Source organism: Triturus cristatus, chromosome 8 (assembly GCF_964204655.1).
Source record: "Triturus cristatus chromosome 8, aTriCri1.1, whole genome shotgun sequence".
Classification (NCBI taxonomy): Eukaryota; Metazoa; Chordata; class Amphibia; order Caudata; family Salamandridae; genus Triturus; species Triturus cristatus.
The window spans coordinates 1,452,779,386-1,452,806,884 of NC_140591.1; the positions used below are offsets into that span (position 1 = coordinate 1,452,779,386).

The 27,499-nt window shown below is 49.1% G+C and overlaps 1 protein-coding gene across 1 annotated transcript in view; it reads left to right on the plus strand.

Moving 5' to 3' along the window:
- Positions 1 to 27,499, plus strand: part of INTS4 (integrator complex subunit 4) — a 347,032-nt gene that overhangs the window by 270,697 nt on the left and 48,836 nt on the right. Inside the window, exon 20 of the mRNA XM_085623249.1 lies at positions 4,583 to 4,742. Within this exon, the coding sequence (XP_085479375.1) occupies positions 4,583 to 4,742 (160 nt within the window). The remainder of the gene's footprint in view (positions 1 to 4,582; positions 4,743 to 27,499) is intronic.

Sequence of the window (27,499 nt, forward strand, 5' to 3'; positions counted from 1 at the left end):
AAATTATCATGTTATTTTGAAGTCAGAGGGCAGCACTCTCCTGTCATTCTGGTTCTTCTTCCCTTAATACGGCCTCTCAATGGCCATCCAGATGTCAAAGCTTGTGACACTGAGTGCATTCTCCTTGCTCGCAGCAACAACACTTGCAAAGCAAGTTTTCTTCTTTTTCTCGATCCTAAGAATGGCCAGCCATGCCTATCAGATTATTTTCCCCTCTACATTTTCCAACAACTGGCCAACAGCATCCCAAACTAAGCTCAAAATGCTTATGAATGGCTTGGGTATGCTCATTATACATTATTTATAAAATTGTCAAGTGGGGGCTCCATTCAGCGTTATTTGTGCTTGAGGCCTAGGGCCCCTTGTTCCCAAACGCAGTTGCTTCCTACCCTGATATTTAGCACTGAACAATAATATACAGAATAACACACGGTCATGACGTCACAGTCAACAACAGCTTACTGCACCTAACGTATATAACTGGTACTCCTCCGTTTGTTTGTAGATCATGCAAATCTCCCTACTGCACAGAAATACAATAAAAGGTGATAGTGTCTTATCTTTACTGCAAAAGTGTAAGGTAGACCGAATTTCATTGATTTCCAGCAAACGCAGTTGGCAGATATGGTTAAATCGTGTGGTCAGCACAAAGCACTGTAGGAAAGGGAAGTTAAAGCAAAGTGTTTTTTCTGTGAGGAATCATTAAACTATGCTGGTGACAATATGGTTGGTAACGTCAAGACTGACTGCAATAAGAAGGAGCGAGCTGGCCGCCTTGTGCCTGAACTCGCGACCTACTCGGGTGCGAGGGTTACAGGCCCAGTTCTCATTGCCGGCGAATTTGCTGCACATTACACCCCGGTATATCAGTCACAGTCATCTCTCGTTGAGGCGGATTCGGCTGATCTCCTCAAAGGCATCAGTCTCCCGGTCCTCTCGGAAGACGATCGGAGCTACTTGGACAGCAATATGACCAACGACGAAATCGCACAGGCGATCAGGATTCTCAAACCGGGTAAGGCGATGGGACCTAATGGGTTACCCATTGAGCTCTATAAACTGTGTCTGGACAAATTGGCCCCGCATCTGCGAGCCATGTTCGAGGATAGCAGGAGGGTGGGGGAGCTGCCACCAGACCAACGGCTGGCGTCGATAGTAGTCATCCCCAAGGAAGGAAAACCGAAGGACAGATGAGCATCTTATCGACCCATCTCCCTGATCAATGCTGAACCTAAAATACTTGCCAAACTTCTAGCCACCCGCCTATCACGAGTGCTTGGTTCCCTTGTGTGCCCTGATCAGTCAGGCTTAATGCCCCATCGCAACACAGCTCTAAATCTGAGACGAGTTCATCGGGTGATAGAGCGGGCCGGAACGGTGCAGGAGGATGCTGTCATCCTATCTTTGGATGCCTCTATGGCCTTTGATACTATTGAATGGCCCTACCTGTTTGCAGTACTTTCTAAATTCGGATTTGGCCCGCAGTTTATCTCATGGGTCAGGCTCCTCTATTCCGCTCCTCTTGCGCAAGTGGTGGTCAACAACAAACTATCTGGGTCCTTCACTCTCAGTCGAGGCACTAGGCAGGGGTGCCCGTTGTCGCCCCTGCTCTTTGCCTTATCCTTGAAGCCTTTGGCTGCCTGGATCCGGGGCGAATTGTCCATAGGGGGTTTGGGGTGGTCGGCGGACTGGGAGGATCGCATCTCCCTTTACGCAGACGATATTCTGCTCTATCTGACTTCCCCCAACAAATCACTCAGATGTGTCTTAGACATCTTTACGTCCTTCGGGAGATTCTCGGGCTACTCTATCAACTGGAGGAAATCTCTCCTCTATATCCTGTCTGGTGGGACTCCATCTCTTCCCAGAGATTGTCCAATACAGGTGGTGTCCAATGGCTTCCAATATTTGGGGATTTTTGTCACAGATGACGCCCGGCTCCGATATGAAAGAACTCTGCTCCTGCCCCTGCAGCGCCTGCAACGTGATGTGGCTGCCTGGAGGGCGCTGCCTCTCTCGCTGCTCGGGCCCGCCGCTCTCTTTAAGATGATGTCCCTCCCCCGCTTCCTCTATGCCCTTCAGAACTACCCCATCCCAGTTCCAGCGCGCTATTTTAAAGAGATCGAGGACCTACAGAGGCAGCTACTATGGGACGGGAGACCTAGAATTGCGCTCCACAAATTAACCCTTAATTGGTATGATGGTGGCATCAGCCTCCCTGACATAAAGAAATATTACTGGGCGGCCCACCTCGCTGCCATCAATCAGGGTATGTATCGAGCTCCTGGAGATCCGGGATATGCCATGGACAGATGGCTACTACCGGGCGGATCATACAACCGAGCCCTCTATGCTAATCCTAAGAACCTCCACTTGACTGGGCCCACATCCCACTCGGTCCAAGTGTGGCATGCAGTTAAAAAAAAGTTTAGGGTGGGAGCATAGGTTGACGCTCGCAACCCCCCTATTGGACTCCGCTCAACTGGGTGGTCTCCATTCCTCCAAAGGTTTCGATAAGTGGGACCTCATTGGCATCTCTCGGGTGGGTGACCTATGGGTGAAGGGTCAAGTGCTCAGTTTTGGCCAGCTGAAACAACAGTACGAACTAACGGATACAGAATTCTTTCGTTATCTCCAGATCCATGATGCCTTAACCACCGCCATCAGTGGGGATTCCCCTCTCCTTGACTCCTCCCCAATGGAGGATAGGTTACTGGACGGGCTCCTTCCTCAGAAGGATATCTCCTTGACTTACAAAAAACTTGTCAATAACGCACCAGATCCCCTACTCAAATTGCATGAGTCGTGGGAGGCGGATGGCCTCTTATTAGATGACGAAGACTGGAGAGAGGCGGTGGCCTCCCCCAGAGAGGTGGCGGCCTCCCCCAGAGAGGTGGCGATCTCTGTACGTCTCCGACTGATACAACTGAAAATTCTCCACAGGATCTATATCACGGGACCGCAGCTGGCCCGTATGGGGCGTGGTGACAACATGAATTGTAGGTGCCACTGCGGACAGGTGGCCAAGTTTATGTATATTCTCTGGGAATGTGAGCACATTCAGAGCTATTGGAGAGGAATCCATAGTGTCATGAGTGAGGTCCTGCACAAACCCGTCAGCCCTGAGGTTAAAACATGTCTGCTTAATGTGTGGGAGCCCACTGATTTGGTAGGATTTGAGATTGCTCAATTATGGGGAGGGCCAGCACCCCCAACTATCGCAGTGTGGAAGCGTAACCTGGATTGGTGTATGTTTCGGAAGAAGACTGTGTATGTGGTAAGGGGTTGCCCCCAGAAATGGTCCCGAGTGTGGGCCAAGTAGAACTCGTATAGGGGGGATATCTGTGTCGCACCTACTGTTCCTCCTGATGATGACCCAATGTCTCCCTGAGTATTCTATCTGTTATAAGTTCTGGTTCCCGTAATTGCTCTTTAACCTTAATGAACTGCCATATTCAACCATGTCTGACCTCCGACTAAAGTTGCCAATTGTTTGTGTATTTTTTGTTAAAAAATTAATAAAAAGATATATTTTTTTTAAAGTGTGTGACTGCAGCCAACAAACTCATTTCAGATGAGTACATGAATGGAAGGGACTTTGGCAGGTTAATAGTCACACACACTTATTCTACTGAAATGAAGTTGATCCTCCTCAAAAATTAGATTTTCTGCTAACTGTCTCAAGATGACTTGCTGATTCTAACGGGGAAGGCTGCAGAAAAAGCAGTGCGAATGAATGTAAACTCCAAATGAATTAGATACTGCATTAAACTTTATTAGGAAATGACAAATTGCCATGCGTTTGAAGGTTTGTCGATCCAGACGTAGTGGAGCTACCCCGCATTTTATGAGAATCTGTCTTTTGGAAAACTATCTTCAAGGATGGGCTTTTGTGCACACTTTAATTGTAGTGCTGTGTGGATTGCTACCAAGGCTAGGTCCACATTTGAAAGGACAGTAATATAAAAGTAATTTATCCCACAGGTTTTTATTGGCCTGACATCATTTATATTTGGTGAACCTAGATAACAATTTTCTAACCCGCTGCAACCTTTTTTGGCATTAGCATGTACACACTCACTTATAATTGAGGAGGCCATACCAATCAAACTAGTCACAGCCTTTTGCCCACCTCACTGTGGTCTTTGCCCCACAAGGCTGAGAAACCTTTCGTTCTTTTTTGCCCTTCCTTTTGGTAGGGTACCCAGTTTGGTAGTTAATTGCAAGAATGATACTTCCCTGCTGCTGGTGAAGGAAGGTGACTGTAATGTTTATGCACCCTATAATCTAAACTCATTGATGATCTGGAAGTGCTGTAGTCTTCTTTCCTATTCTAATATTTGTTGGCTGGCCTTTATTAAGTTAGTAAATAATAGACAGATCATGGTGATGCATGGAAGTGTTTGCCATTTTGTGGGTTCTCCCTTATTAAGCATTTAAAACAGGAATGAGGTCTGCGTTCTTTCAATGATCAGACAGAATCCTTATTGAAATTGTTTTGAAATTAATGTGGACATTTGAGGACTTGTGAAAAGCTCATTAGTAACGGTTAATGATTTAGAATTGTTTCCTTTTTCCACAGATGTTTCATTACAGAGCTCCCGTACATGCCTGATAGCTTTGTGGATAAATTGCTGGATTTAATGCCCAGGCTTGTAACATCAAAACCGTCTGAAGTTGTCAAAATCTTGCAGGCAACTTTGCGACAGAGTAGCTTTCTTCATCTTACCCTTCCAGGCCAGGTTGGTTTTGACTGTATGACAACAGAGCATTGCTGTGGGATTTGGGGATTTAAACCCAGTGAAACAGAAGATCGTTATTTTTAAGTAATTACCATAACGTTTAAGAAGTAAATGTACTGTATTATGGCTTTAAACATCTGCTTGGACTTCATTTGAAAAAAAGTATTTTCTGTAATGTATCCACTTCATTTCATGACAATGCCAAACCCTGGCAAACTCTTGCCAGTAAATGTCAGCAGCATTCATCATTAGCACAATAGTAAAGGTATAGGGAATAGTTTCAGTGCAGTCAAATATATTGATTTAACAGTGCAGTGGACAGTAGAGTTCTAAGTATGCCCTTGGTTCTGGAGGATTATAACTACTGTACTGCACTTAATACAAAGCTAATGTGAAATTAACAAAGTACTTTGTTGTGTAGTTTGTTGGGGTACAAAGTCATTCTGGGTAATCTAAAAGTAGTGATTCCCATTTTTTTTTACCAAGTTTTATATAGCGCGAACTTGACCCGAAGGTATCGGAGCGTTTTACACGAGCACCAGTTGCGTGAGGACACATTAATTTATTGTTAGGCACGGGGAGATTAAGTGATTTACCCAGAATCACAGGATGTTCAGCGTCATTGCAGAGACTCAAACCCGGTTCTCCATATTCGAGGTTGACCGCCCTAGCTGTTAGGCCAACTCCTCTCCCCATTTTAAGTCCCATAAAAAACTTTGTTTCGAGGCATATGAGCTGTAGATTGTATACTTGAGCATAGATCGCCATCTGTTGTTGGGCTGGGATGTTTGCAGTTTGTTTTTGTCAAATAAGTCTTTGTTAGTCACGAGATAGGTGACTCATCCTTATGGTGACAGTGCGCATGGGCATCGACTCCATCCCCAGATTGTTTTTTTTCCTCCATCTGGTTCGAATGTGACTTGCTGCGCTCCGGGTCGGTGTCGTTATCGAAACCCCCTTCGACGCGAAATCACCTACCACTCGACGGTATTGTCTCGATCGTGTTTCCCTTTCTCGACGCGCATCTTCTACAATCGAAAAAACCTTGATAAACTTCGACGCGGGCCGTTGGGCCTACCCGCGCCTGTCCCGACGGAAGTCGGTGGAACGAACTCCCTTCAAGAAATGTCCCCAGTGTGGTGCTAAAGTCCCACACTCGGACCTACACCCAGTGTGTAATCTCTGCCTCTCTCCGGAGCATCAAGAGGATACCTTTGAGGCTTGTTTATCTTTCAAGTCTAAGAAGACCATTCGTGATCGTCGGGCTCGACGCCACGAAATGTCCCGAGGACGCGGCTCCATTCCGGACATCTTCCATCCAGGCCCGACAGCCTTCCCGAACCAGCCCAGGAGGAACCGGTCTCAGTCTCCACAGATGACTTCGACGCCGAAGACGAAGTCACCTCAGCTCAGCGGACCGTGAGTACTGAGACCCCTGCCCCACCCAAGCCCATACCAACGGCCCCGGTAGCCCCTTCGCCACAAGGCCCAGGTCCACACCGGTCGAACATTTCAGATGCCCCGTCCTCGGGCTTGGCTATGAAAACCAAAGACAAGCTTTCCGGCTCGGGCTCGAACCAACCACACTCGGTACTGAAAAACCATCCTCAGCACCAAAGTCCAAGGCTGCCGATATGCCACGCCTTCCTCCATCGGCACCGGAAACCCTCTGGCACTGAAACAGCCGAAGGACAAACCCTCGGAGCCCCAGCAAAAGGGCAAAACTTCGACACCTCAGACGTCGGAGCTGAAACACCCAAAGGAAAAACCTCAGACGCCTAAATCCCAGAAGCAAACCACTCCGGAGCCGAAGCAATCGACACCGAAATCTTCGGAACCACAAAAGGCTTCTAAACCAGACACTATCCCTGTGCCTAAACAGTCTAAGCCTCTTCATAGGGAGAAATCTTCGGCACTGAAAAAGAAAACCGGCTCCGAAGAACTTTTTGTTCCCAATCCCAACGAAAGACAACTTATATCCATCCAACAACTTACAAAAAGGAAACCGGACCATTTGCAAGATTCACCGTTTCCGGCTAAAAGATTGGACATGGGCACTAACACCTTTCCACCTCCTACACCACCTCCTCCACCTATTAATGCCAATTTACTTATATCTCCAGTACACTCTCCAGGACACAACCAGAGGATAGTGATAATGGAGATGGGGACAGACAAGGGGACGATAACGTAATCCCTCAAACAGATGATAATGACAATGAGGATCCCCCACAGGACTCAGACCCCTGGATGGACTATAACACAGATCCCGACTTAACAGACCCAGATCTTTATCCCTCTAAGCCATCCCCACCAGGTAGGTAGGTTTTGCCCAACTGATTAACAGGGCCGCAACATACCACGGAGTAAATCTACATTCTGACCTTGTAGAGGAGGATTTTCTCTTAAGAGACTTTTGCTCAGCCACAAAAAACCTCGCACGCAGTGCTAAAAGGGCTCACTAGACATGCACCAGAAGTGTTTAAGGACCCTGTTAGGACTAGGGTTCTTAACCCAAGAATAGACAAAAAATACAAAGCTGCTCCCAGTGACCCCATATACATTAAAGGTCAACTTCCTTTAGATTCCCTGGTAGTAGCCAAATCTCAAAGAAACACGTTAGTTAGATTCCTCACCTTACAATATCCCCAGGCGTCAGGCTGGATCCAGAAAGATTTTTCGTCAGCAATACCCTTGCGCGTCGCTAGACGTCGTCTGTGGCTCCGCATTCGTCGTCGTGATCGCCGGGATGACGTTGTCGGAGTACTTAGACGCCGACCTCGCGCGCTGACGTCAGTTCTTCTTTTTTCCGCACCAGTAAGCGCCGATCCGGGAAGAGCATACCCTTTTAGTCACTTTTTGACTCAAACGTTTTGTACTCTTTTGGTTCTATTCTCATCGACATCGACTCTGGTGCCGGTAGGGATGCCTGGCTTCAAGGCTTGTGACTCCTGTCACCGACTGATGTCGGTCACGGACCACCTCCGCCGGTGCCTCTATTGCCTTGGTGCCGATGCCGAGTCGTGCCTCGACTGCCGGGCCTTGACTTCGAAAGCTAGGCGGGAGCGGTCCCGCAAGCTACTAGAGTTCCGCGCCGTTCAAGGTCCCGGTCGAGGAGGAGGTCGAGGGACCGGTCGCGGAGCCGCAGCCACCACCGCTCGTCGGGGTCCAAGTCTTCGAGATCTGGTAAGTCGAAGCATAGCAAGAAGTCGAAGAGGTGACATCACTCTTCGGGCTCCCCTCGCCGGTCGCGCGACTCGGCTGAGGGTTCGGGTGGCACCACCCGTGCGGCTCCGTCGGAGCCGCAAGAGTCCCGTCCGACCCCATACCCTCCAGTCCCTGGGTCTGACGCGACTCCGGCGGAGGTCAGTGCCTTCCTCATGGCCATGAGGAATCTGGCTCTGCCGTCGACGCCTACCGGCGCGCCTTTGGGCCCCTCAGGCTCGACTGGGAGGCCTAGCGAGCTGGCGGCTCCGGCGCCGTCGTCGACTCCGGTCCCGACGTTGCAGGTCCCCGAGGGATTCAGGCCTGGATCCCTGTTGGCACAGGTCGACCTCACAACCCCTCCGTCGGCGCCGAATCCTCCGGTGCCACCCCCGGTGCCGCCCTCGGACGGCGCCGTTCCCCGGTTTAGTCCCGGTCCGGGCCCGGCGTCGGAGCGGCGCCGTCCGGCACCGCACCCGACGCCGATGGGTGGCAATTTCATCTTCCGCCCGGCTCCGATCATTCCACCTGTATATCAGGAATCGGATGACGGAGACGACTGGGAGGGGTCTGAGAACCATCTGGCCCGGCAGGGCCAGTTATCTCAGGACTGGGCAGACGAACTGGTGGATGCCAGTGGTCTTGACACCTCCCCTGACACTGGCTACATCTCTCCTCCGACAGTGGCTTCGGAGGAAGGTTCTGCATTTTCTGTGGTGCTGCGCAAGGCAGCCGAAGCCGTTGGGTTGGAGCTGCCTGCTGTGACCGTGAGAACGAACCTCCTCACCGAAGTGCTTCAACCGTCCGCAAGCTCCTCGGAGCTTCTGCTGCAGTTCAATGAAGCACTCATTGACGTTCTGAAGGGCACCTGGTCCAAGCCCTCCACAGTTCCTCCTGTGGACCGAAACGTGGCCCGGTGCCACCGCCCTGCAACGGGCGACCCCAGTTTTCTGTCCCTCCACCCCACGCCTGAGAGCCTGGTTATCCAGGCCTCTACTTCCCAGACCTCCTTCCCGTCCGCTCCCCCGGATCGGGAATCCAAAAAGCTAGAACAGTTTGGGAAGAAACTGTTCTCCTCCCTTAGTTTGGGGTTTCGGTCTATAAACACCGCGTGCCTTTTGGACCGTTACTCCCACTCCCTGTGGGATACGGTGGAGGACGTGCTGCCCCAGTGTCCGGAGGAGGCCCGGACACGGCTCGCCCAGGCTCTTGCCGAGGGGCGGGATGCGGCACGGCATGCAATCCGATGTGGACTGGACACAACGGACTCGCTGGGCAGGGCAATGTCGAACACGGTGACGCTTCGTCGCCACGCCTGGCTGTGGTCCACGAGTTTTTCCGGGGATGTCCAGAGCACCCACGTGGACATGCCCTTCGATGGCAGTCACCTTTTTGGCGACAAAGCGGATAGTGCGCTGGAGCGCTTTAAGGACTCCAGGGCTACGGCCAAATCCTTGGGCCTTTTCGCCCCGCGCCGCAAACTTCCACTTTTCGCCCCTTTTGTGTCCACGGAAGGGGCGCCCCCTCACGTCCGCCTAGCCACAGGCTGCAGAACCTCGGCGGACGTGGATTCCGCCGAGGTGGTACAGGGGGACAACGTGCCGGTCCGTCCACATCTACCCCAGCAGCATCCACCTCAAAGCTCAGTGGGCAGCAGAGTTCGCCATCACCTGCTCCACTGGCGTACCATCACATCGGACAGGTGGGTGCTGCAAATCGTCCGAAGGGGCTACTACCTCCCCTTCGAGGCGACCCCTCCAGCCATGCCACCGCCGTGCCACCGAATTTCGGGGGATCACTTGCAACTTCTGCAGGAGGATGTTACGGCCCTCTTGGCCAAGGGGGCCATCGAGCGCGTTCCTGGTTCAGAAGTAGGTTGTGGTTGTTATTCCCACTACTTTCTGGTTCCCAAGAATGGCAAAGGGGGCCTAAGCCCTATCTTGGGCCTCAGGAGCGTCAACGCCTTCCTCCGGAAGGAGAAGTTCAAGATGCTCTCCTTAGCTCAGGTTCTGGCTGCCCTAGACCCTGGAGATTAGATGGTAGCGTTGGACTTGCAGGACGCTTATTTCCACATCCCCGTCCTGCCAGCCCACCGGCGTTACCTGCGGTTCACGGTGGGCCAAGAGCATTTTCAGTTTACCGTGCGGCCCTTCGGCCTCACCAGTGCCCCTCGGGTGTTCTCGAAAATGATGGCGGTGGTCGCAGCTTATCTGCGCAGATTGGGGGTTCCAGTCTTCCCCTACCTCGACGTCTGGTTGTTAAAGGCGGGCTCGCCCCAGGCAGTCGTCTCCCAGCTCCAGACTACGGCCGACCTCTTGTATTTGCTGGGGTTCTCCATCAATGTGCCGAAGTCGCATCTGAGTCTCTCCCAGAAGCTCCTCTTTATTGGAGCGGTTCTGGACTGGGCGCAGTTCCGGGCCTATCCTCCGGAACAGCGGGTCCGGGATTTTCAGGCTCTGATTCCCATCTTTCGGCCTCTATCCCGGGTTTCGGTCAGGTTGGTGCTGCGACTTCTGGGTCTGATGGCCTCCTGCATCCTGTTGGTGCATCACGCCAGATGGCGAATGCGGGCTCTGTAGTGGGACCTGAAGTTTCAGTGGGCCCAGCATCGGGGCCACCTGTCCGACCACGTCCTGATCTCGGAGGGCACTGCGAGACAGTTGCAGTGGTGGCTCACGGACCGCGATTGGGTCAGTGGCAGATTCCTCTCCCTACCCCAGCCGGAGCACGTAGTGGTGACAGATGCGTCCCTCCTGGGATGGGGGGGCCGAATGGAAGAGGCGGAGATCAGAGGCCTCTGGTCTCCGGCGGAGTCCCGGCTCCATGTCAACCTTCTGGAGCTGCGGGCGATCCGGCTTGCACTGAAGGCATTCTTTCCCTCTGTCTGGGGAAGTGTAGTGCAGGTGTTCACGGACAACACCACTGCCATGTGGTATTGCAACAAACAGGGCGGGGTGGGGTCGTGGACCCTTTGTCAGGAGGCTCTGCGCCTCTGGACATGGCTGGAACATCAGGGCATCACCCTGGTGGTTCAACATCTGGCGGGCTCTCTGAACGCCAGAGCGGACAAACTCAGCCGCCGGTGCATGATGGATCACGAATGGCGTCTAAACTCGGACGTGGCACAAGGCCTCTTTCGGCAGTGGGGAGAGCCTTGGTTAGATCTATTTGCCACCGAAGAGAACGCGCAATGTCAGCAGTTCTACGCGTTGGAGTTTCCAAGGCGGCACTCGCTCGGGGACGCCTTTCGTTGCGAGTCTAGTTGCGGTCTGTTGTACACCTTTCCGCCTATACCACTTCTACCCAGAGTGCTGAAGAAGATAAGGCGCGACCGGGCCCAAGTCATCCTGGTGGCTCAGGATTGGGCACGAAGATACTGGTATCCTGAGCTACTCAGTCTGTCGATCGCTCCCCCGATACGACTGCCTCTTCAGAAGGACCTTCTGTCGCAGCAGCAGGGGACGGTCCTCCACCCGAACCTGTCCAGCCTCCACCATGCGTGGATATTGAGCGGCGGCAGTTGATGCCATTTGACTTGCCTCCTGAAGTCTGTAATGTTATTCTGGCAGCCAGGCGTCCCTCCACAAAATCGATATACGCCTGCAGGTGGAACAAATTTGTGTCATGGTGCACAGCAAAGGCTGTGGATCCCCTTTCCGCCCCTCTTTCTGAGGTTCTCCTCTTTCTTCTTTCCTGGCCCAGCAGGGCTCTGCTCTGGGCACCCTTAAAGGATATCTTTCAGCTATTTCTGCTTTCTTACGGCTTCCTGATCAGCCTTCTCTTTTCAAATCCCCTGTTGTTTCTCGATTGTTTAAGGGCATTACTCACATGTTTCCTCCTGTCCCTTTCGTAATGCCTCAGTGGGATTTGAATCTTGTATTGACCTTTCTGGTGTGCGCTCCCTTTGAGCTACTTCATAATTGTCCCCTTCGTCTCCTAACTCTTAAGACTGCTTTCCTAGTTGCCATCACCTCTGCTAGACGGGTGAGTGAGCTCCAGGCCCTCTCTTCTAAGCCTCCTTTCCTTTCTAGTAACTGCCTTTCACATCGGACAGTCTGTTACTCTGCCCACCTTCTTTCCGCTTCCGCATCCCTCGAAAGAGGTAGAGAGGCCCCACCGTCTGAACCCAAAGCGGGCGCTGTCTTTCTATCTGGACCGCACCAAACAGTTCCGGGTGGACAACCAACTCTTTGTTGGCTATGTGGGCGCTAAGAAGGGGCGGGCGGTGCACAAACGAACCATCTCTCGGCGGGTCGTTTTGTGTATCAAGGCCTGTTACTCCTTAGCTACAAAGGAACCTCCTGTAGGGCTGAGGGCCCATTCCACTCGGGCCACAGCGGTGACCACTGCCCTGGGCCGGGGAGTCCCCTTGCAGGACATCTGTCAGGCAGCAACGTGGGCTTCGCTGCACACGTTTGCCAAGTCCGGAGAGACGGCTTCTTTGGCCGTTCTGTTCTCCAGGACTTTCTGGTGTGATCTTGGTTCGCATGCCCACCACCGGGGTTGGTATTGCAGGGGTATCTATTCTAAGGTGAGGGGTCTAACTAATGTGTTTCTTTCAGATGAACAAGTTACTTACCTTCGGTAACGATATATCTGTAAGAAACATTAGATAGTTAGATTCCTCACCGCCCCACCCATCCTCCCCGTTCTGCGAACCGATATCTAGGGTTGAGGTCCGCCCTTTCAGGGCCCTAGAATTTTTTGGCACCAGTGTCGGTCTCTTCCATGGCTCTGCGTTCCTGGCGCAGAAAGCTATGTACAAGAACTGACGTCAGCGCGCAAGGGCGGCGTCTAAGTACTCCGACGTCATCCCGGCGATCACGACGCCGACGACAGATGCGGAGCCGCAGACGACGCCTTGCGACGCGCAATTGCTGGCGAAAAATCTTTCCGGATCCAGCCTAGGGATATTCTAAGGTGAGGAATCAAACTAATTAATGTTTCTTACAGATATATCGTTACCGAAGGTAAGTAACTTGTTCTTCACGTAAAAGGGCCAACTCTCAAGGTACAGGTAACGCCCCGCCCCCGGATAAACAATCCAAACTATTAGATGCCTCAGGCAAACGTATGGCATCTCAAGCTGCAAACTATTGGAAAATAGCCAATACACAAGCTCTCTTGGCAGGGTACGATAGGGCTCACTACGATGAGCTAGAGAAACTCATCCAGCACCTACCAGATCAATACAAAGACAAGGCCAATGACCTCATACAGGAAGGCAAATTGATTACGAACACATCCATTAAATGTGCGCTAGACGCCGCGGACACCACGTCCGGCACAGTCAGTACTAGCGTATTGTTACACAGGCATGCTTGGCTCAGGATATCTGGATTTAAACAGGAGGTACAAACCAGCATCCTTAATCAGCCCTTCGACCAAGAGCACCTCTTTGGCCCTGCAGTAGACACATCTTTAGAAAAGATGAAAAAGGACACTGAACCCGCAAAGTCTATGGGAGCCTTGCAGTTATCTTCTCCTAGAGGCTCCTTTCAATGCTCCTTTTATAGGGCTGGCTCAAAAAACAAAACACTGGAGCACCCATCCTCATCTTTCAAAAGCCCCAATCAGAGTTCCTTTTCCAAAGGTTACTTTAGGGGAGGTTACAGGGATAACAACAATAAGGGCAGAGGCCGGGGTAATAACGCCTGCAGCTCCCCTACCAACAAGCAGCGACTTCCCTGTGCTTCCCCCCGACCACTCCACACCTGTCGGGGGACGCCTTTCACAGTTCCTACCTGTCTGGAATTCCATCACCACAGACAGGTGGGTGAGACAAATTATCCAGTATGGTTACTGCCTGGAACTCACGTCCACTCCCCCACACATTCCTCCCAAACACCGTCCAATGTCCACAGAATATTTGACTGTCCTCAAACAGGAAATTCTCTCTCTACTACACAAAAATACAATAGAACCAGTCCCCTTACCCCAACAGGGCACAGGGGTTTTCTCACTCTACTTTCTCATTCCAAAAAAGGACTGCTCTCTCAGGTCAATATTAGGCCTCAGACCCCTAAACCTCTACATCCAATCAGACCACTTCCACATGGTCACTCTCCAGCAGGTGCTCCCACTACTTCAACAAGGCGACTTCCTTTCCACTGTAGATCTAAAGGACGCCTACTTTCATATTCCTAATCACCCCTCTCACAGAAAGTATCTCAGGTTCACAGTGGACGAACAACATTATCAGTTCAAAGTCCTTCCATTCGGAGTAACCACGGTACCCAGAGTCTTCACCAAATGCCTCGCAGTGGTAGCGGCTCATTCACGAAGGCAACACATTCATGGTTCCCTTATCTGGACGACTGGCTCATAAAAGCCAAATCCCACAACAATTGTGTGCAGCACACACACAAAACTATCCTGCTACTTCACGACTTAGGTTTCACATTAAACCTTGACAAGTCTCACCTTCAACCATCCAACTTACAATAGTATCTAGGGGCTACTCTGGACACCTCAAGAGCTCTAGCATGCCCCAATCCAGGCAGGATTCATTCCATGCAGGCTCTAATATTACAATTTCGACCTCAACACTCGTTGCCAGCTCGAGTGTTTATGCAATTAATGGGGATGATGGCCTCTTGCATCCTCATCGTCCCTTTTGCAAGACTCCAGATGCATCCCTGACAGGAATGCTTCGCACATCAGTGGAACCAGGCTCAAGGTCAGCTGACAGATCTGGTGTTGGTGGACAGACGCACACATCGGTCTCTGCAGTGGTGGAATGTACAGAGCCTTTCCAGAGGGCGGCCGTTCCTCGACCCGGCTCCACAGATAGTACTAACAACAGACGCGTCGCTCAACGGCTGTGGAGCTCATCTACAAAGTCAAACTGTTCAGGGCTTATGGACCCATCAACAGAAACAACTCCACATAAATCACCTGGAGTTACTAGCAATCTTTTTAGCACTAAAGTCTTTCCAACTTTTGTTACTAGACAAAGCTGTCCTAATACGTACAGACAATATGACAGCAATGTATTACATTCAAAAGCAAGGGGGGGGACACACTCTCTCCAACTTTCCCACCTAGAGCAAACTATATGTAGATGGGCTATTCCTCAAAAGATATACCTGCTTGCGGAACATCTTCCAGGAGTACACAATCAGATCGCGGATCTGCTCAATCGACAAACACAACAAATTCACGGATGGGAACTTCATCCTCAAGTTCTTCTTCCATTCTTTCAAATGTGGGGACACCCAGACATAGATCTGTGCGCCACACATCAAAACGCAAAATGCCCAAACTTCGCCTCCAGGTATCCACACCAATTGTCCAAAGGCAATGCGCTATGGATGAACTGGTGAAACAAATTTGCTTACGCTTTTCCTCCTCACCCGCTCATTCCATTAGTGGTTCGGAAACTCAAACAGCATTCCCTCACAATGATCCTAATTGCTCCAACATGGGCCCGACAACCATGGTTCACAACCATCTTGGAACTATCAGTAGTTCCACATCACAAGCTACACCTCTCACCCAAACTTCTTACACAGAACCATGGAGAGATAAGACACGCAGATCCCAATCAACTCAATCTTGCGATCTGGCGCCTGAGGTCCCAGAGTTTGGGTACCTCAATCTCCCACAAGATTGTATGAACGTCATCAAAGAGGCTAGACGTCCTACCACAAGAGCATGCTACGCAGCAAAGCGGAAGCGATTCGTTGTTTATTGTGCAAATAACAAAATCAACCCACTAGACGCTTCCATTCAAAACATTATCTGTTATCTCTTGCATCTAAAACAATGTAATTTAGCATATACATCTATACGACTACATCTTGCTGCAATAGCTGCTTACCTCCAAAACAGACAACACTTGTCTCTATTTCGAGTTCCAGCTAACAAAGCGTTCATGGAAGGACTTAAACTAATAATATCACCTACAGTTCCAACCTCCCCAGTCTGGAACCTCAATATTGTCCTTACCAGGCTCATGGGCCCCCCATTTGAACCTCTACACAAATGTGAGTTACAGTTCCTCACTTGAAAAGTAGCCTTCCTGGTACCTATCACATCCCTCAGGAAAGTCGGTGAACTCCAGGCATTAACCATACAAGAACCATTTTTACAATTGCATCATATTAAAGTGGTTCTTAGGCCTAACCCAACATTTCTACCCAAGGTAGTTTCTGCCTTCCACCTTAATCAGTCTGTTGAACTCCCAGTTTTCTTCCCTCAACCAGACTCAGTGGCAGAACGTGCTCTTCACACACTAGACGTCAAAAGAGCGTTATTATACTACATAGAAAGAACTAAATCTTTTAGAAAGACTAAACAAATCTTTGTATCTTTCTCCCCACCTCACAAGGGCAATCCCATCTCAAAAACAGGAATTGTAAGATGGATTGTTAAGTGCATCCAAATATGCTTTCTCAAAGCTAAACGCACGCTAACCATTCCACACACAAAATAGGGGCTTCTATGGCATTCTTAGGGAACATTGCCTTAGATGACATTTGCAAAGCAGCAACTTGGTCTACACCTCACACTTTCACTAAACACTACTGTGTAGATGTGCAAGTTAAGCAACAAGCTAGTGTGGGCAAGGTTGTATTGAGAACACTTTTTCAGACCAGTGCAACGGATGCAGGTTGCCACCGCTAAGGAGGAAAACTGCTATATAGTCTATGCTCAAGTATACAATCTACAGCTCATATGCCTTGAACGGAAAATGCTACTTACCAGTATGCATCTGTTCTTGGCATGTAGAGCTGTAGAGTTGTATACGCCCACCCACCTCCCCGGATACCTTTATCTGTTGCAGTATTTTCTTACTTCGATACATTACACATGGACATCCTTTCTACTTCTCTACTAACTCCATCATTGCCCTTCATGGCGAAACACAATCTGGGGATGGAGTCGATGCCCATGCGCACTGTCACCAGAAGGGGGAGTCACCTATCTTGTGACTAACAAAGACTTCTTTGACAAAAGCAAACTGCAAACATCCAAGCCCAACACCAGATGGCGATCTATGCTCAAGTATACAACTCTACAGCTCTACGTGCCAAGAACAGATGCATACTGGTAAGTAGCATTTTCCTTTCCACTTGAGCAAATCTGCTCAACAGATTACAGCAAACCTTGTAGGTAGGACTTTAGTTAAAGTAGACCTTTTTGTGGTTTAGTCCAAATCCGTTCAGTAGTTATGAAGAAATATGTGTTATAAAACATTGGTGGTGGACTTGAAAGCATTAATTTCTTTTCTATAATTTGACAGTTCTGAGAATTGTATGAGAACCTTTTTTAAATGATAAAACAAGTCTAATTGGTTGACACAACTGTTTTCTCATAGAATTTTCCAAAAAACCCACATTATGGGGAAAAGAGTTGGTTGGGGGTGTGAGTGTATAAAAGTATGGTAATCCCTGATCCTGTTGGGGTGGTATCATAACCAAAGACTGAGTGGCAAAAAAACAAATTCCAATAAAAATCCTAAATAGGTGGGCTATATTTGCAAACTAAGAACCTTTTCTAGAGCCACTTGAAACACTGCTGTTCAACTGAAAAAAAAATATTGAACTGAGTTATGCTATATGCAAAATCGTGCTGTCAAAATGGTATTTTCAATCAAGGGTCCATTGGCTAGTTTTTCTTGCCAGAGGTTTAGAATGTGATTGACGGCCAAGCTTCGGTCAGAGCTGGCTGTGCACAGCAGGTTTTGTGGGTATTGAGGCTGCATACACTGCAGGTTTAAGGGACACCAGTGAAGGTGCTACAGGTGATCAGATGCAAGGAAATCGAGACGGCTGCCCTCTTACGAGGAAGGTCCTATGCAAAATGGTACTTTGGGAAACGGAAAATAACTTGGTCCTTTCTCAATTCTTTGCAAAATTTGGAAAACTCAGTAGAAGTACTTTTAAGAAATGTTTGGTGCAGATTGGTCAAGGTTAAGCAAAGTTTTAACTGAGATGAAAAGCGCTTTTGCTATGAACTATTGTAATTGTTAATTGTGGTCACTCGAATCTTGCTTCTGTAAAATGTGTGTGTGTGTATTCTTAACCACATTAAAGAACCCCTCAAAACATCTCTTTAGCAACATTATGGATCAGATAGAAAAACCAAAAATTACTAAACCACAACACTTATGGTGAGTGGAGTGGTGTAAATATATTCACCACTCTTGCACCTCAACACTAAGTGAGAGCCAAACCCCAATAATAATCGAACCCCAATATTTGATCACCCCAAATACTTTTACCTTAATAATTTGGCACCAGTATCTCCAGCTGATCTGGAGACAACACTCTTCATCAGGAAAATCACAATTGAGCAGAGTTAAACAGATTAAAATATAAACATATAGTTCTAGATCAAAAATAGAGCAAAAATAATATGTATTTCAGAATCATCAAAAATGCGGTAAAGAAGGAAGGCCCCTTACAGAAGTACAATAAATACAGAATCCTAACACTATATAAGCCCTAGATAGGCATATTCTAAGCAAAAACTATGAGTCTAACCCCTAAAAAGTACTGTCACTGTAATAAGTAGCCTACAAGGAGCATGGCAAAAGAATACAACGCAAACAATATTTTATAGTCTAAGTCTAGTATAGTCTAGTCTACGTCTTATAGACAAATCACCCAAGCTATTGATAAATTCTGCAAATTCTTCATGGTATGATCATGGTTCGGGTCTCATTTGGCAAATTTAATAATTAAAAACGACACAATTATTTAGCACTAACCCATTTCTTAAGAGAAATCTTCTGCTTGCTTCCTCAGCATGTGCACTCCGTAGATGTTTAATACAAATGAAACATTTCTTAAGCAATGGCTCATAGAATTGGCACCAACACTTCTTCAACGGAACTTTCATCAGAAGTCTTCCCAAATGATATTTAGGGTACATCATGGAAGCTTTTTTCACTCTACATGGTTTCTAACAAATGTTGTATATCGATATATTCTGACATGATTCACTTGATGCTCCACAGAAACAACGGGAGAGGTGGCTTTGTAGCAGACACTGATTGGGGTGGGGAATGAGAAGGAGAAGTTGAACAGAATACAAGAAACTGCATCCATTTTACAAATATTTGCGTACTACATGAAAATGTGGCATAAATATTCATAGCAGTGTTTACACTTCTAAGTGGTGTACATAACTTGTTTCAGTTACAATCTCAGTTCCTCATTTACCACTCTATGTATCAGTAAAACTCAAATTATTCAAAACATTTTCACACAATATTTGCACATTTTGTATATTTTGAAAAACGCTATAACAATTGCTTTGTCATTGCTCTTGGCATAACACGTTTTGTCCCAGATAAAATGACAACACTGAAGTCACTTAACACACCTACAGATTACTGTCCACAATCCACTGAAGTCAAACTTGGTCAGATTTAACAGGCTCTGGATGCAGAGACTGGACTCAGAAACACTCTTTGTTGGGTGTGAAAGCATACTGAGCCCAGAACCCACTTCATTAAAGGCTGCAGGCTTTGTTTCAGGGATTGGCAAAAGTTCTGATCTTCAAGGTCAGTGGGCCAGTTTTTGGATTACCAGGTCTTTCTGCCAGGCATGTACTGGGCACCCATTTTACCCTTGGCCTTTAACCAAGTCCAGCAATCTCTGCGCCTCTTACAGGAGCTGACTGGTCACAGACCTACTGCAAGGATTGCCCTTCCTGTAGTGTAGGGGTAAATAAAATAAATCCACCCCAGAGTAGTGCTAATGTCTCTACAGAGCTTACCCTTCTTCTTAACTTACATCTTATAATAAAAGGCCGCAATACTTTGTGGTGCTTCCTCTTACCCTCAAACCACACCAGGGAAATACCCTACATTAAAGAAGCAAACTTTGTTTTATTTGCTGATCTAGGGCAACAGTGGTATATAATTGCATTAACAAACTCCAGAATTAGGTTTGTGAGGTATGGTACAAGAATAATGAAATCAAAATATTGTCTGATAGAAATATTGTTCCCTAAGTATTGTTACAAAGATATGGCCCCATTGGTGTTAATACTGGAAAATCGACACACAATGGGGTATTTTGCAACAGATATTTAGAATGCAATACCTCTGTCAGGCAATATTTGTGCTAACAATACGCTGACATTTAACTTGTTAGACACCATTGTGACTGTCATCATTCAGATGGCAGCCAAAGTTCATACGCCCCATTTTTTAGGCTGCCGCCTATGGAAATGTAATGGACATTTCAATTGAAAATGTGTTGTCTGTAATGGCAGTGTGCTACCACACCATGAATACTCTACCTCTATGCCGCAACACTCTACTTTGCACCACTCCACTCTATGCCACTGCACTCAGTACCACTGCACTCTATGCCTCTCTACTCTACTCTACTCTACCCCACACAACTCTACTCTGCCCTGTCCAATGCTCTCTTCGCCACTCTGCCTTAAACCACAGCACTCTACTCCACTTCAGTCTAGGCTACACCAATCTACTCAGCACAATTCCACTCTCTGAAACACTGCACTCAATGCAACTGCACTCTACACCACTTTACTTTACGCCATTGTACTTTATGCCACTCTACACAACTGCACTCTTCCCTGTAGTACTCCACTCTACGCCACTTCAGTCTACTCTGAAACAATCTCCTCTACACCACTGCACTCTATGCCACTCTACTCTTAACCACTGCACTCTACTCCAATGCACTGTACAACACTGCACTCTATTTCATTGTACTCTGCATCACTGTACTCTATGCCACTGCTCTCTACGCCACTGTACTACATTCTACACCGCTGAAAGCTGACACACTACTCTGCTACACTGCACTCTACTCTACTCCATTCTATGCTACGCTACTCTACGCCACTACACTTTATGGCACCATACTCTACTTTGCACCTCTCTACGCCACTTGACTCTATGCCACTCAAACTCAACTGCTCTGTGCATCACTCAACTCCACGCCACTCCACACCACTCTGCGTCACTGCACTCTATGCCACTGCACTCTACACCGCTCTACCTTACTCTGTGCCACTGCACTCGGCGCCACTGCACTCTACTATGCGCCACTCTAATCTACACCACTTGTGTTCTGCGACGCTGCATTGTACGCCACTAAATTTAATGCCACTGCCCTCAATGCCTCTATACTCTTCAACACTCTAAGCCAGTGCAGTCTACACCAGTCCACTCTACAACACACTACTCTACAACCCTCCAGTGTATGCCACTCTGCGCGACTCCACACTATACCACTCGAGTACACGACGCTCTCTGCCACTCCATTCTACAACACTCTACTCTTTGCCGTTCCACTCTATAGCACTCCACGCCACTCTCCTCTACGCCACGAAGTTTTAGCCATGCTGAACAGCAGCCACGCTGGTGTAAAACATGACTAAAACACATTGGTAAAGCCAAAAGCTCTTAAATAGGCAAGACCTATTGGCTTTGCCAATGCTTGTTAATATTTATTACAAAAAACAAACACATTGTGTCGAAATGGGCGCTGGTGGACAGGGGGACTGAGCTAAGGCCATAAGAAAATAAATGCCACATCATATGGCCAGTGCCTCGCTCTCCAGGATAAAAACCCTGCCAAGTGTGTTCACAGACACAGTGAGCTGGCACCACCCATGGCCAGAGTCTAGTTCTTGTGCACAGTGCCTCCTGTACATGTCTGTGGGTCAATGCTCTAAGTTTAGGGACAGTGACCTAGCACAGGGCAGTGCCGAAGACTATTCCCTGTACCCAGTTCCCACTATTCAAAGCCAAAAGCCATCTAGTGTTGGGCACCGACGTTTGCAAGTTGCTTTTACTTTTTTTTCAAACAAAGTTTTCATATCTCGAAATGCAGTGCAACTCCGCCTCTAGAGGAACATTTCACATGGGCACCGATTCCATGTTAGATTGGTTTCTTTCACCCTCTGGTTCGCACATGCACCAAGTAGGCTCCAAGTTTTTACATGACACCTGCTCCCTCTGCTAAGGTAGAGCACCAATTCTGGCGGAGTATGGCATCAAGCACATTGGCAAAGGCAATACTGCCCACGGGTCGCCTGCCTCAACAGGGTCTAGTCGGTACTGACCTAGACCATGGGATGGTGCCAAGCCTCAACCCCCGGGCAGTCATTCCCAGTTTTCGGCTCCAATACTGAAGCCTATATCGGCTCCAAAAACATCTGGGCCTCAAATCGCTCACTCTGTATCAAAAGCTTTTTGGCTCAGAAGCCAAACCCATCACCTTCAAAAGCTGCATCTAAGTTGAAACATGCCGCTACTCCCAAACTGAGGTTGACATTGAATCCCCGATTGGCACCTAAACCTGATTTGTCTCCAAAATCTCATCTGCAGCGCGGACAAAAAGACACGCAACCTCACAAGCTTCCAGTCACCCCCTCAAAGGAGAAAGCAGAAGGTCCCATACTTAAAGTCCTTCAACTGAAGGTTGATGCACGCCAACAACGCATATCCATCTTAACGCACAGGAAAAATTACGACCAGGGTCGCTTCACAATCAGATCCTGTACCTGGTAAGAGAAGCTGGCTTTCCAGGAAGAGAATACAACAAAGCCTTTCACCCATGACCCAACAGCTAAGAAACCGAGACAGTGCAACCAACTCTATTCCTGTTCCCCTCACTCCACCACCGTTACCCACCACACACACACTTCCCCCACCCAACACTCTGCCATGACTGTCTCTGTTTGACTCACCATCAGGGTACCTTTATTGCAGCTCCTGAAAAGACAGTCCATATGGATCTTGTGACCCCCTACAATCAACTTGTAGGTGGAGCATGAACAGGTGACCCATGGGAAGATTATCCTGTAGATCAAGCAGGGTATCCTGAATTGGGTCACTACCTGGTCTGCCCCTCCTTTCCAGATGACACCTCATTGCACCATGAAGTCATCCAGCACACTGCTATCTACCATAGGCATGTGGTCCAGGACATCTTCATGGAGACGCTTGCAGTGTCTGCGAGGTAGGTTCAGTTTCTCCCTATGCTAAAGGGAATGCTCAAGTCCGCCACAGAAAATGTTAAAGACCTGGTTAGAATCAGAGTTGTCATTCTACAAGTTAAAAAAACAAAAGTGTGAGGTTTTCCCAAATTAAGCCATGTACAGTAGGAGGGAGGTCACTCCAAAATCACTAGTGGTCCACCCTGCTCGAAACCACGCCGCTGCCCAAGCTGCAGGTGACGCTCCTAAGAGAATAGATGCTGCAGGTAAACACTTTGCATGGGAGGTACTACTCACTGGAGGTTTGCTAACTGTATTGCCCTGTTGTCCAGGTACAACAGAGTACAATGAGAAGAAATAGATGAGCTTCTCAAACATCTACCTGAACATTTCAGGAAAAGAGGGGAAGAAATAATGTCAGAAGGCAATATATATTTAATATTGTTGCGGAGACCGCACTAGGGGCGTCAATGCAATTGTCATACTAGGCATTGCTGTTTATCTCCGGACATAATCTGGAGGTACAGAGACAGCTCATCAACCTGCTTTTCGATGGAGTATACCTCTTCGGACTGCAGGTTGATGCAATTTTAAAGAAAATAAAAAGGGACACAGATTGTAAAGTGTATGGGGACCGTACAGGCCACCAGTTTCAGGGTTCATTGCATAAAATCAGGACAGGGGTGGTTAAAAGCCTACACACCCTGATTAAAAGCAACAGCACTTCTACCAACATCATGCAGATAGAGATTGCAATTGCAGACCTATAGTGGAAACCACACATGTATTGGCCGGGGAGGTGCCATCAGAGGGCCTACCCCTCCCACAGATCCCTCCAATCATACGTATACTGTTGGGGAAGACTAAGCTATTTCCTCGATCAGTGGCAACAAATCACCTCAGACACATGGGTGTTGAGCATTATGCAACACAGTTACTGCCTCAAACTACATGCAACCCCTCACAACATCCACCCATAAATGCAAACTCAGTCCAAACCACCTCCTCCAAGAAGAGGTGTGTGCACTTCTACGAAAGGGGGCCCATAGAGCCCATACCATCACAGCACCAGAGCCCCTCTGACTTGTGGTATCAGGAGGATCTAAGCCCTGGGAAACCCTTTTTGGGTAGCCTTGCGCTCTACTAATCTGTATACTAATACCCAAAAGACGGGTCCCACAGACCAGTACTCAATCTCAGGCCCTCCAGATCACACTTCAAGGAGCTATCCCGCTTCTGCAACAAGGAGACTTCATGATGGCACATGATCTCAAAGAATCCTATTTCCACATTACAATCCACCCTGTGCATCATGGTAAGGGGTAATCAATATCAATTAAATTCAAGGTACTACCTTTCGGGATCACCACAGCTCCAAGAGTATCCATAAAATGTTTTGCGGTTGTTGCAGCTCACCAGCGCCAAGATGGAATTCATGTTTTCCCATACCTAGACAATTGGACAGGAGAAGCAGCAAAATACGACTAGTGCGTACATAGGCAACAGCGTTACTGCTTCTCACACTAGGATTGACCATAAATGCCCAAAAATCCCATTTTATACCTTCTCTGTTGCAGCCTCTCCTAGGCTGCATATTAGATACCATCGCCGCAAAAGTGTTCCCCAAACTTGCAAAGGGTTTTCAACTCAAAACAAATGCTGCGGCTTCAACCAAACCTCATATTCCAGTGCGCTCATTCATGAGCCTTCTAGGGATGATTTCATCTTGTATCACAATGGTACCATACGCAAGGTTGCACGTGAGGCCCTTGCAAGAGTGTTTGGCAATCCAATTGTCACAAGTTCAGGGTCACTGTGAGGATAATCTGTTTATCTGAAAGAAACTATTACTTATGGATTCCTTACCTTAGAATAACCCCAGGCGTCAGACTGGATCTGGAGAATTTTTCTTTAGAGTTTTTCCGACTTTTTGTCGACTTCTTTTTTCGAGTCGTTCGACTCCTGGTGCAAGGGATGTCACATCGACGGACCGGCTTCAAACCTTGTGACTCCTGTCACAAGTTGATGTCAGTTACGGACCCACATCTCGTGTGCCTCTGGTGCCTTGATCGCAACCACGACCTGAAGTCATGCGCTGACTGCCGGGCCATGATCCCGAAGTCTTTGCGATGAGCAGTCCCCAAAGCTTCTCGAGGCCCGGCAGTCAGCTCTGCGCCGCTCGAGGTTGCCGTCGAGAGGTAGGTTGCGGGACTGGTCGGGGAGTCACCATCTCTCCTCTTCAAAGTCTTTGTCTTCAGGTAAGTCGAAGCACAAGAAGAAGGCGAAGAAGTACCGTCGCTCTTCGCCTTCTCCCCGTCTGTCGGCCAACTCGACGCAGGAGGTGGTCCGCATCCGCCCGTGGAGCCTGTTGGGTTGGCTTCGACCTTCCCTCCCTTCCCGGGAGTCGGGGCGACCCCTGCTCAACTTTGTAGCTTTTACGAAGCCCTCCACTTCATCTTTGGGCAGCCCAAGTCCGCCGGTGCGCCTTCGGGCCCTGCGGGCTCGGCTGGGGGTTCTAGGCCTTCGATGTCGGCGGCTTCGGCTCCATCGTCGCACAGTTCCCATAGATCCATTGACGACTCTTCCGCACGCTCAGACGCTGGTTGTGTCCCCAGCCGGCGTCGACCCCGGCCTCCCCTTCGACATGGACACAGAGCCGGACCGGGGTCGACCAACGCCAGTACTGGCACCGACCGGTACTTTTGTACCTCTGTTCTATCCTGGCTTTCCTTATCGCCCTGAGTGGCAGCCAGAGGAGGGTGAGGAGGACTGGGAGTTGTCTATTGACCCTCTAGCAGACCAGTTGGAAGCGTCAGACTGGAGAGGAACTGGGTGAGGCCAGTGGTCTGAATACATCCCCAGATCTTGGTATGCTTTCTTCCCTACCGTGGCTATGGAGGAGGGAGCCTCCTACACTGTGGTGTTGCATAAGGCGGCTGAGGCCTTGGGCCTTGAGCTACCTATGGTGGCAGTCAGGAGTAACCTCTTGACTGAGGTGCTTCAACCAGCACAGCCTCTTCGGAGCGCCTGCTGCCATTCAATGAGGCCCTCACAGACATCCTTCTGGGCACCTGGTCCAAGCCCAGCACAGGGGCTCCTGTGGATAGGATGATTGCCCGATGCCACCACCCGGCCGACTCCATTTTCCTCTCCCAACACCCTAACCCTGAGAGCCTGGTGGTCAAAGTATCAACATCCAAAGGTGCGTTCCCTACTGCTTCCCTAGATAGGGAATCCAAGAAGCTGGATCATCTTGGGAAGTAGATGTTTTCTTCGTCCGCTTGAACTGTGGTTGGTGAACACCGCATGTCTCTTGGGCGTTACACCCACTCTGTGTGGGACACGGTTGCACAGGTACTGCCACAGTGTCCGGAGGAGGCCCGAGCCGTACTCTCCCGTGCGGTCACTGAAAGAAGGGATGCAGCAAAGTTCGCCATTCGCTGTAGGCTGGACACCGCCGACTCACTAAACGAGACAATTTCAAAGTCGGTAGCCTTGAGACGCTACCCCTGGCTGAGTTCCACTGGCGTCTGTCCAATCAACTCTTTTGGACATGCCCTTTGATGGCCATTACTTGTTTGGCGACAAGACGGACAATGCGTTCAAGCACTTCTAGGACTCTAGGGCTTGACCAGATCCTTGGGCCTTGCTACCACCTCTCACCCTGCGCAGTCTGCCTTTCGCCCCTTTCATGGCTACTGAAGGGGTGCCCCACCACGTTCTGCCCAGAGCCACAGGTCCGTGCAGGCTGACCAGCCTCTGTGGGGCCGGGGACCCACCGATGTAGATCAGGGGGCCAGCGGGCGGGCCAGGCGACCAGTGACCCTCTGCAGCAGCCTCCAAACCTTCCTAGTCCGACCTTTCAGGGCCACCAGTTGCCAGTGGGTGGCAGGATCCCCCATCACCTCCCCCCACTGGCACAACATCACGTCAGACAGGTGGGTTTTGCAGATAGTCCGAAGGGGCTACTCCCTCCCCTTCAAGACTACCCATCCCTCCATGCCACCTGCATTCCATCGCATGTCAGAGGATCACCTGGCCCTTCTCCGTCAGGAAGTTGCAGCTCTCTTGGCCAAGGGAGCCATCGAGCGAGTCCCTGTGCCAGAAGTAGGTCAAGGCTGCTACTCCCACTACTTTCTGGTGTCCAAGAAGGTCAAAGGCCTGCGTCCTATCCTAGACTTCAGGGACATCAACCGCTTCCTCCGGAAGGAGAAGTTCAGAATGGTGACATTGGCTCAGGTCCTGTCTGCCCTCGACCCTAGAGACTCGATGGTAGCGTTGGACTTGCAGGACGCTTATTTCCACATCCCCGTCCTGTTGGCCCACAGGCGTTACCTACGATTCACGGTAGGCCATGAGCATTTTCAGTTTACTGTGCTCCCCTTTGGCCTTAGCAGGGCCCCTCGGGTGTTCACGAAAGTGATGGCAGTGCTTGCAACTCATCTGCGCAGATCAGGGCTTCCAGTCTTCCCCTATCTCGACGACTGGTTGTTGAAGGCGAGCTCCAGACTATGGCGGACCTCCTGCATTCGCTGGGGTTCACAGTAAACGTGCCAAAATCTCACCTGCACCTTTCTCAGAAGCTGCTTTTCATCGGAGTGGTTCTGGACACAGCGCAG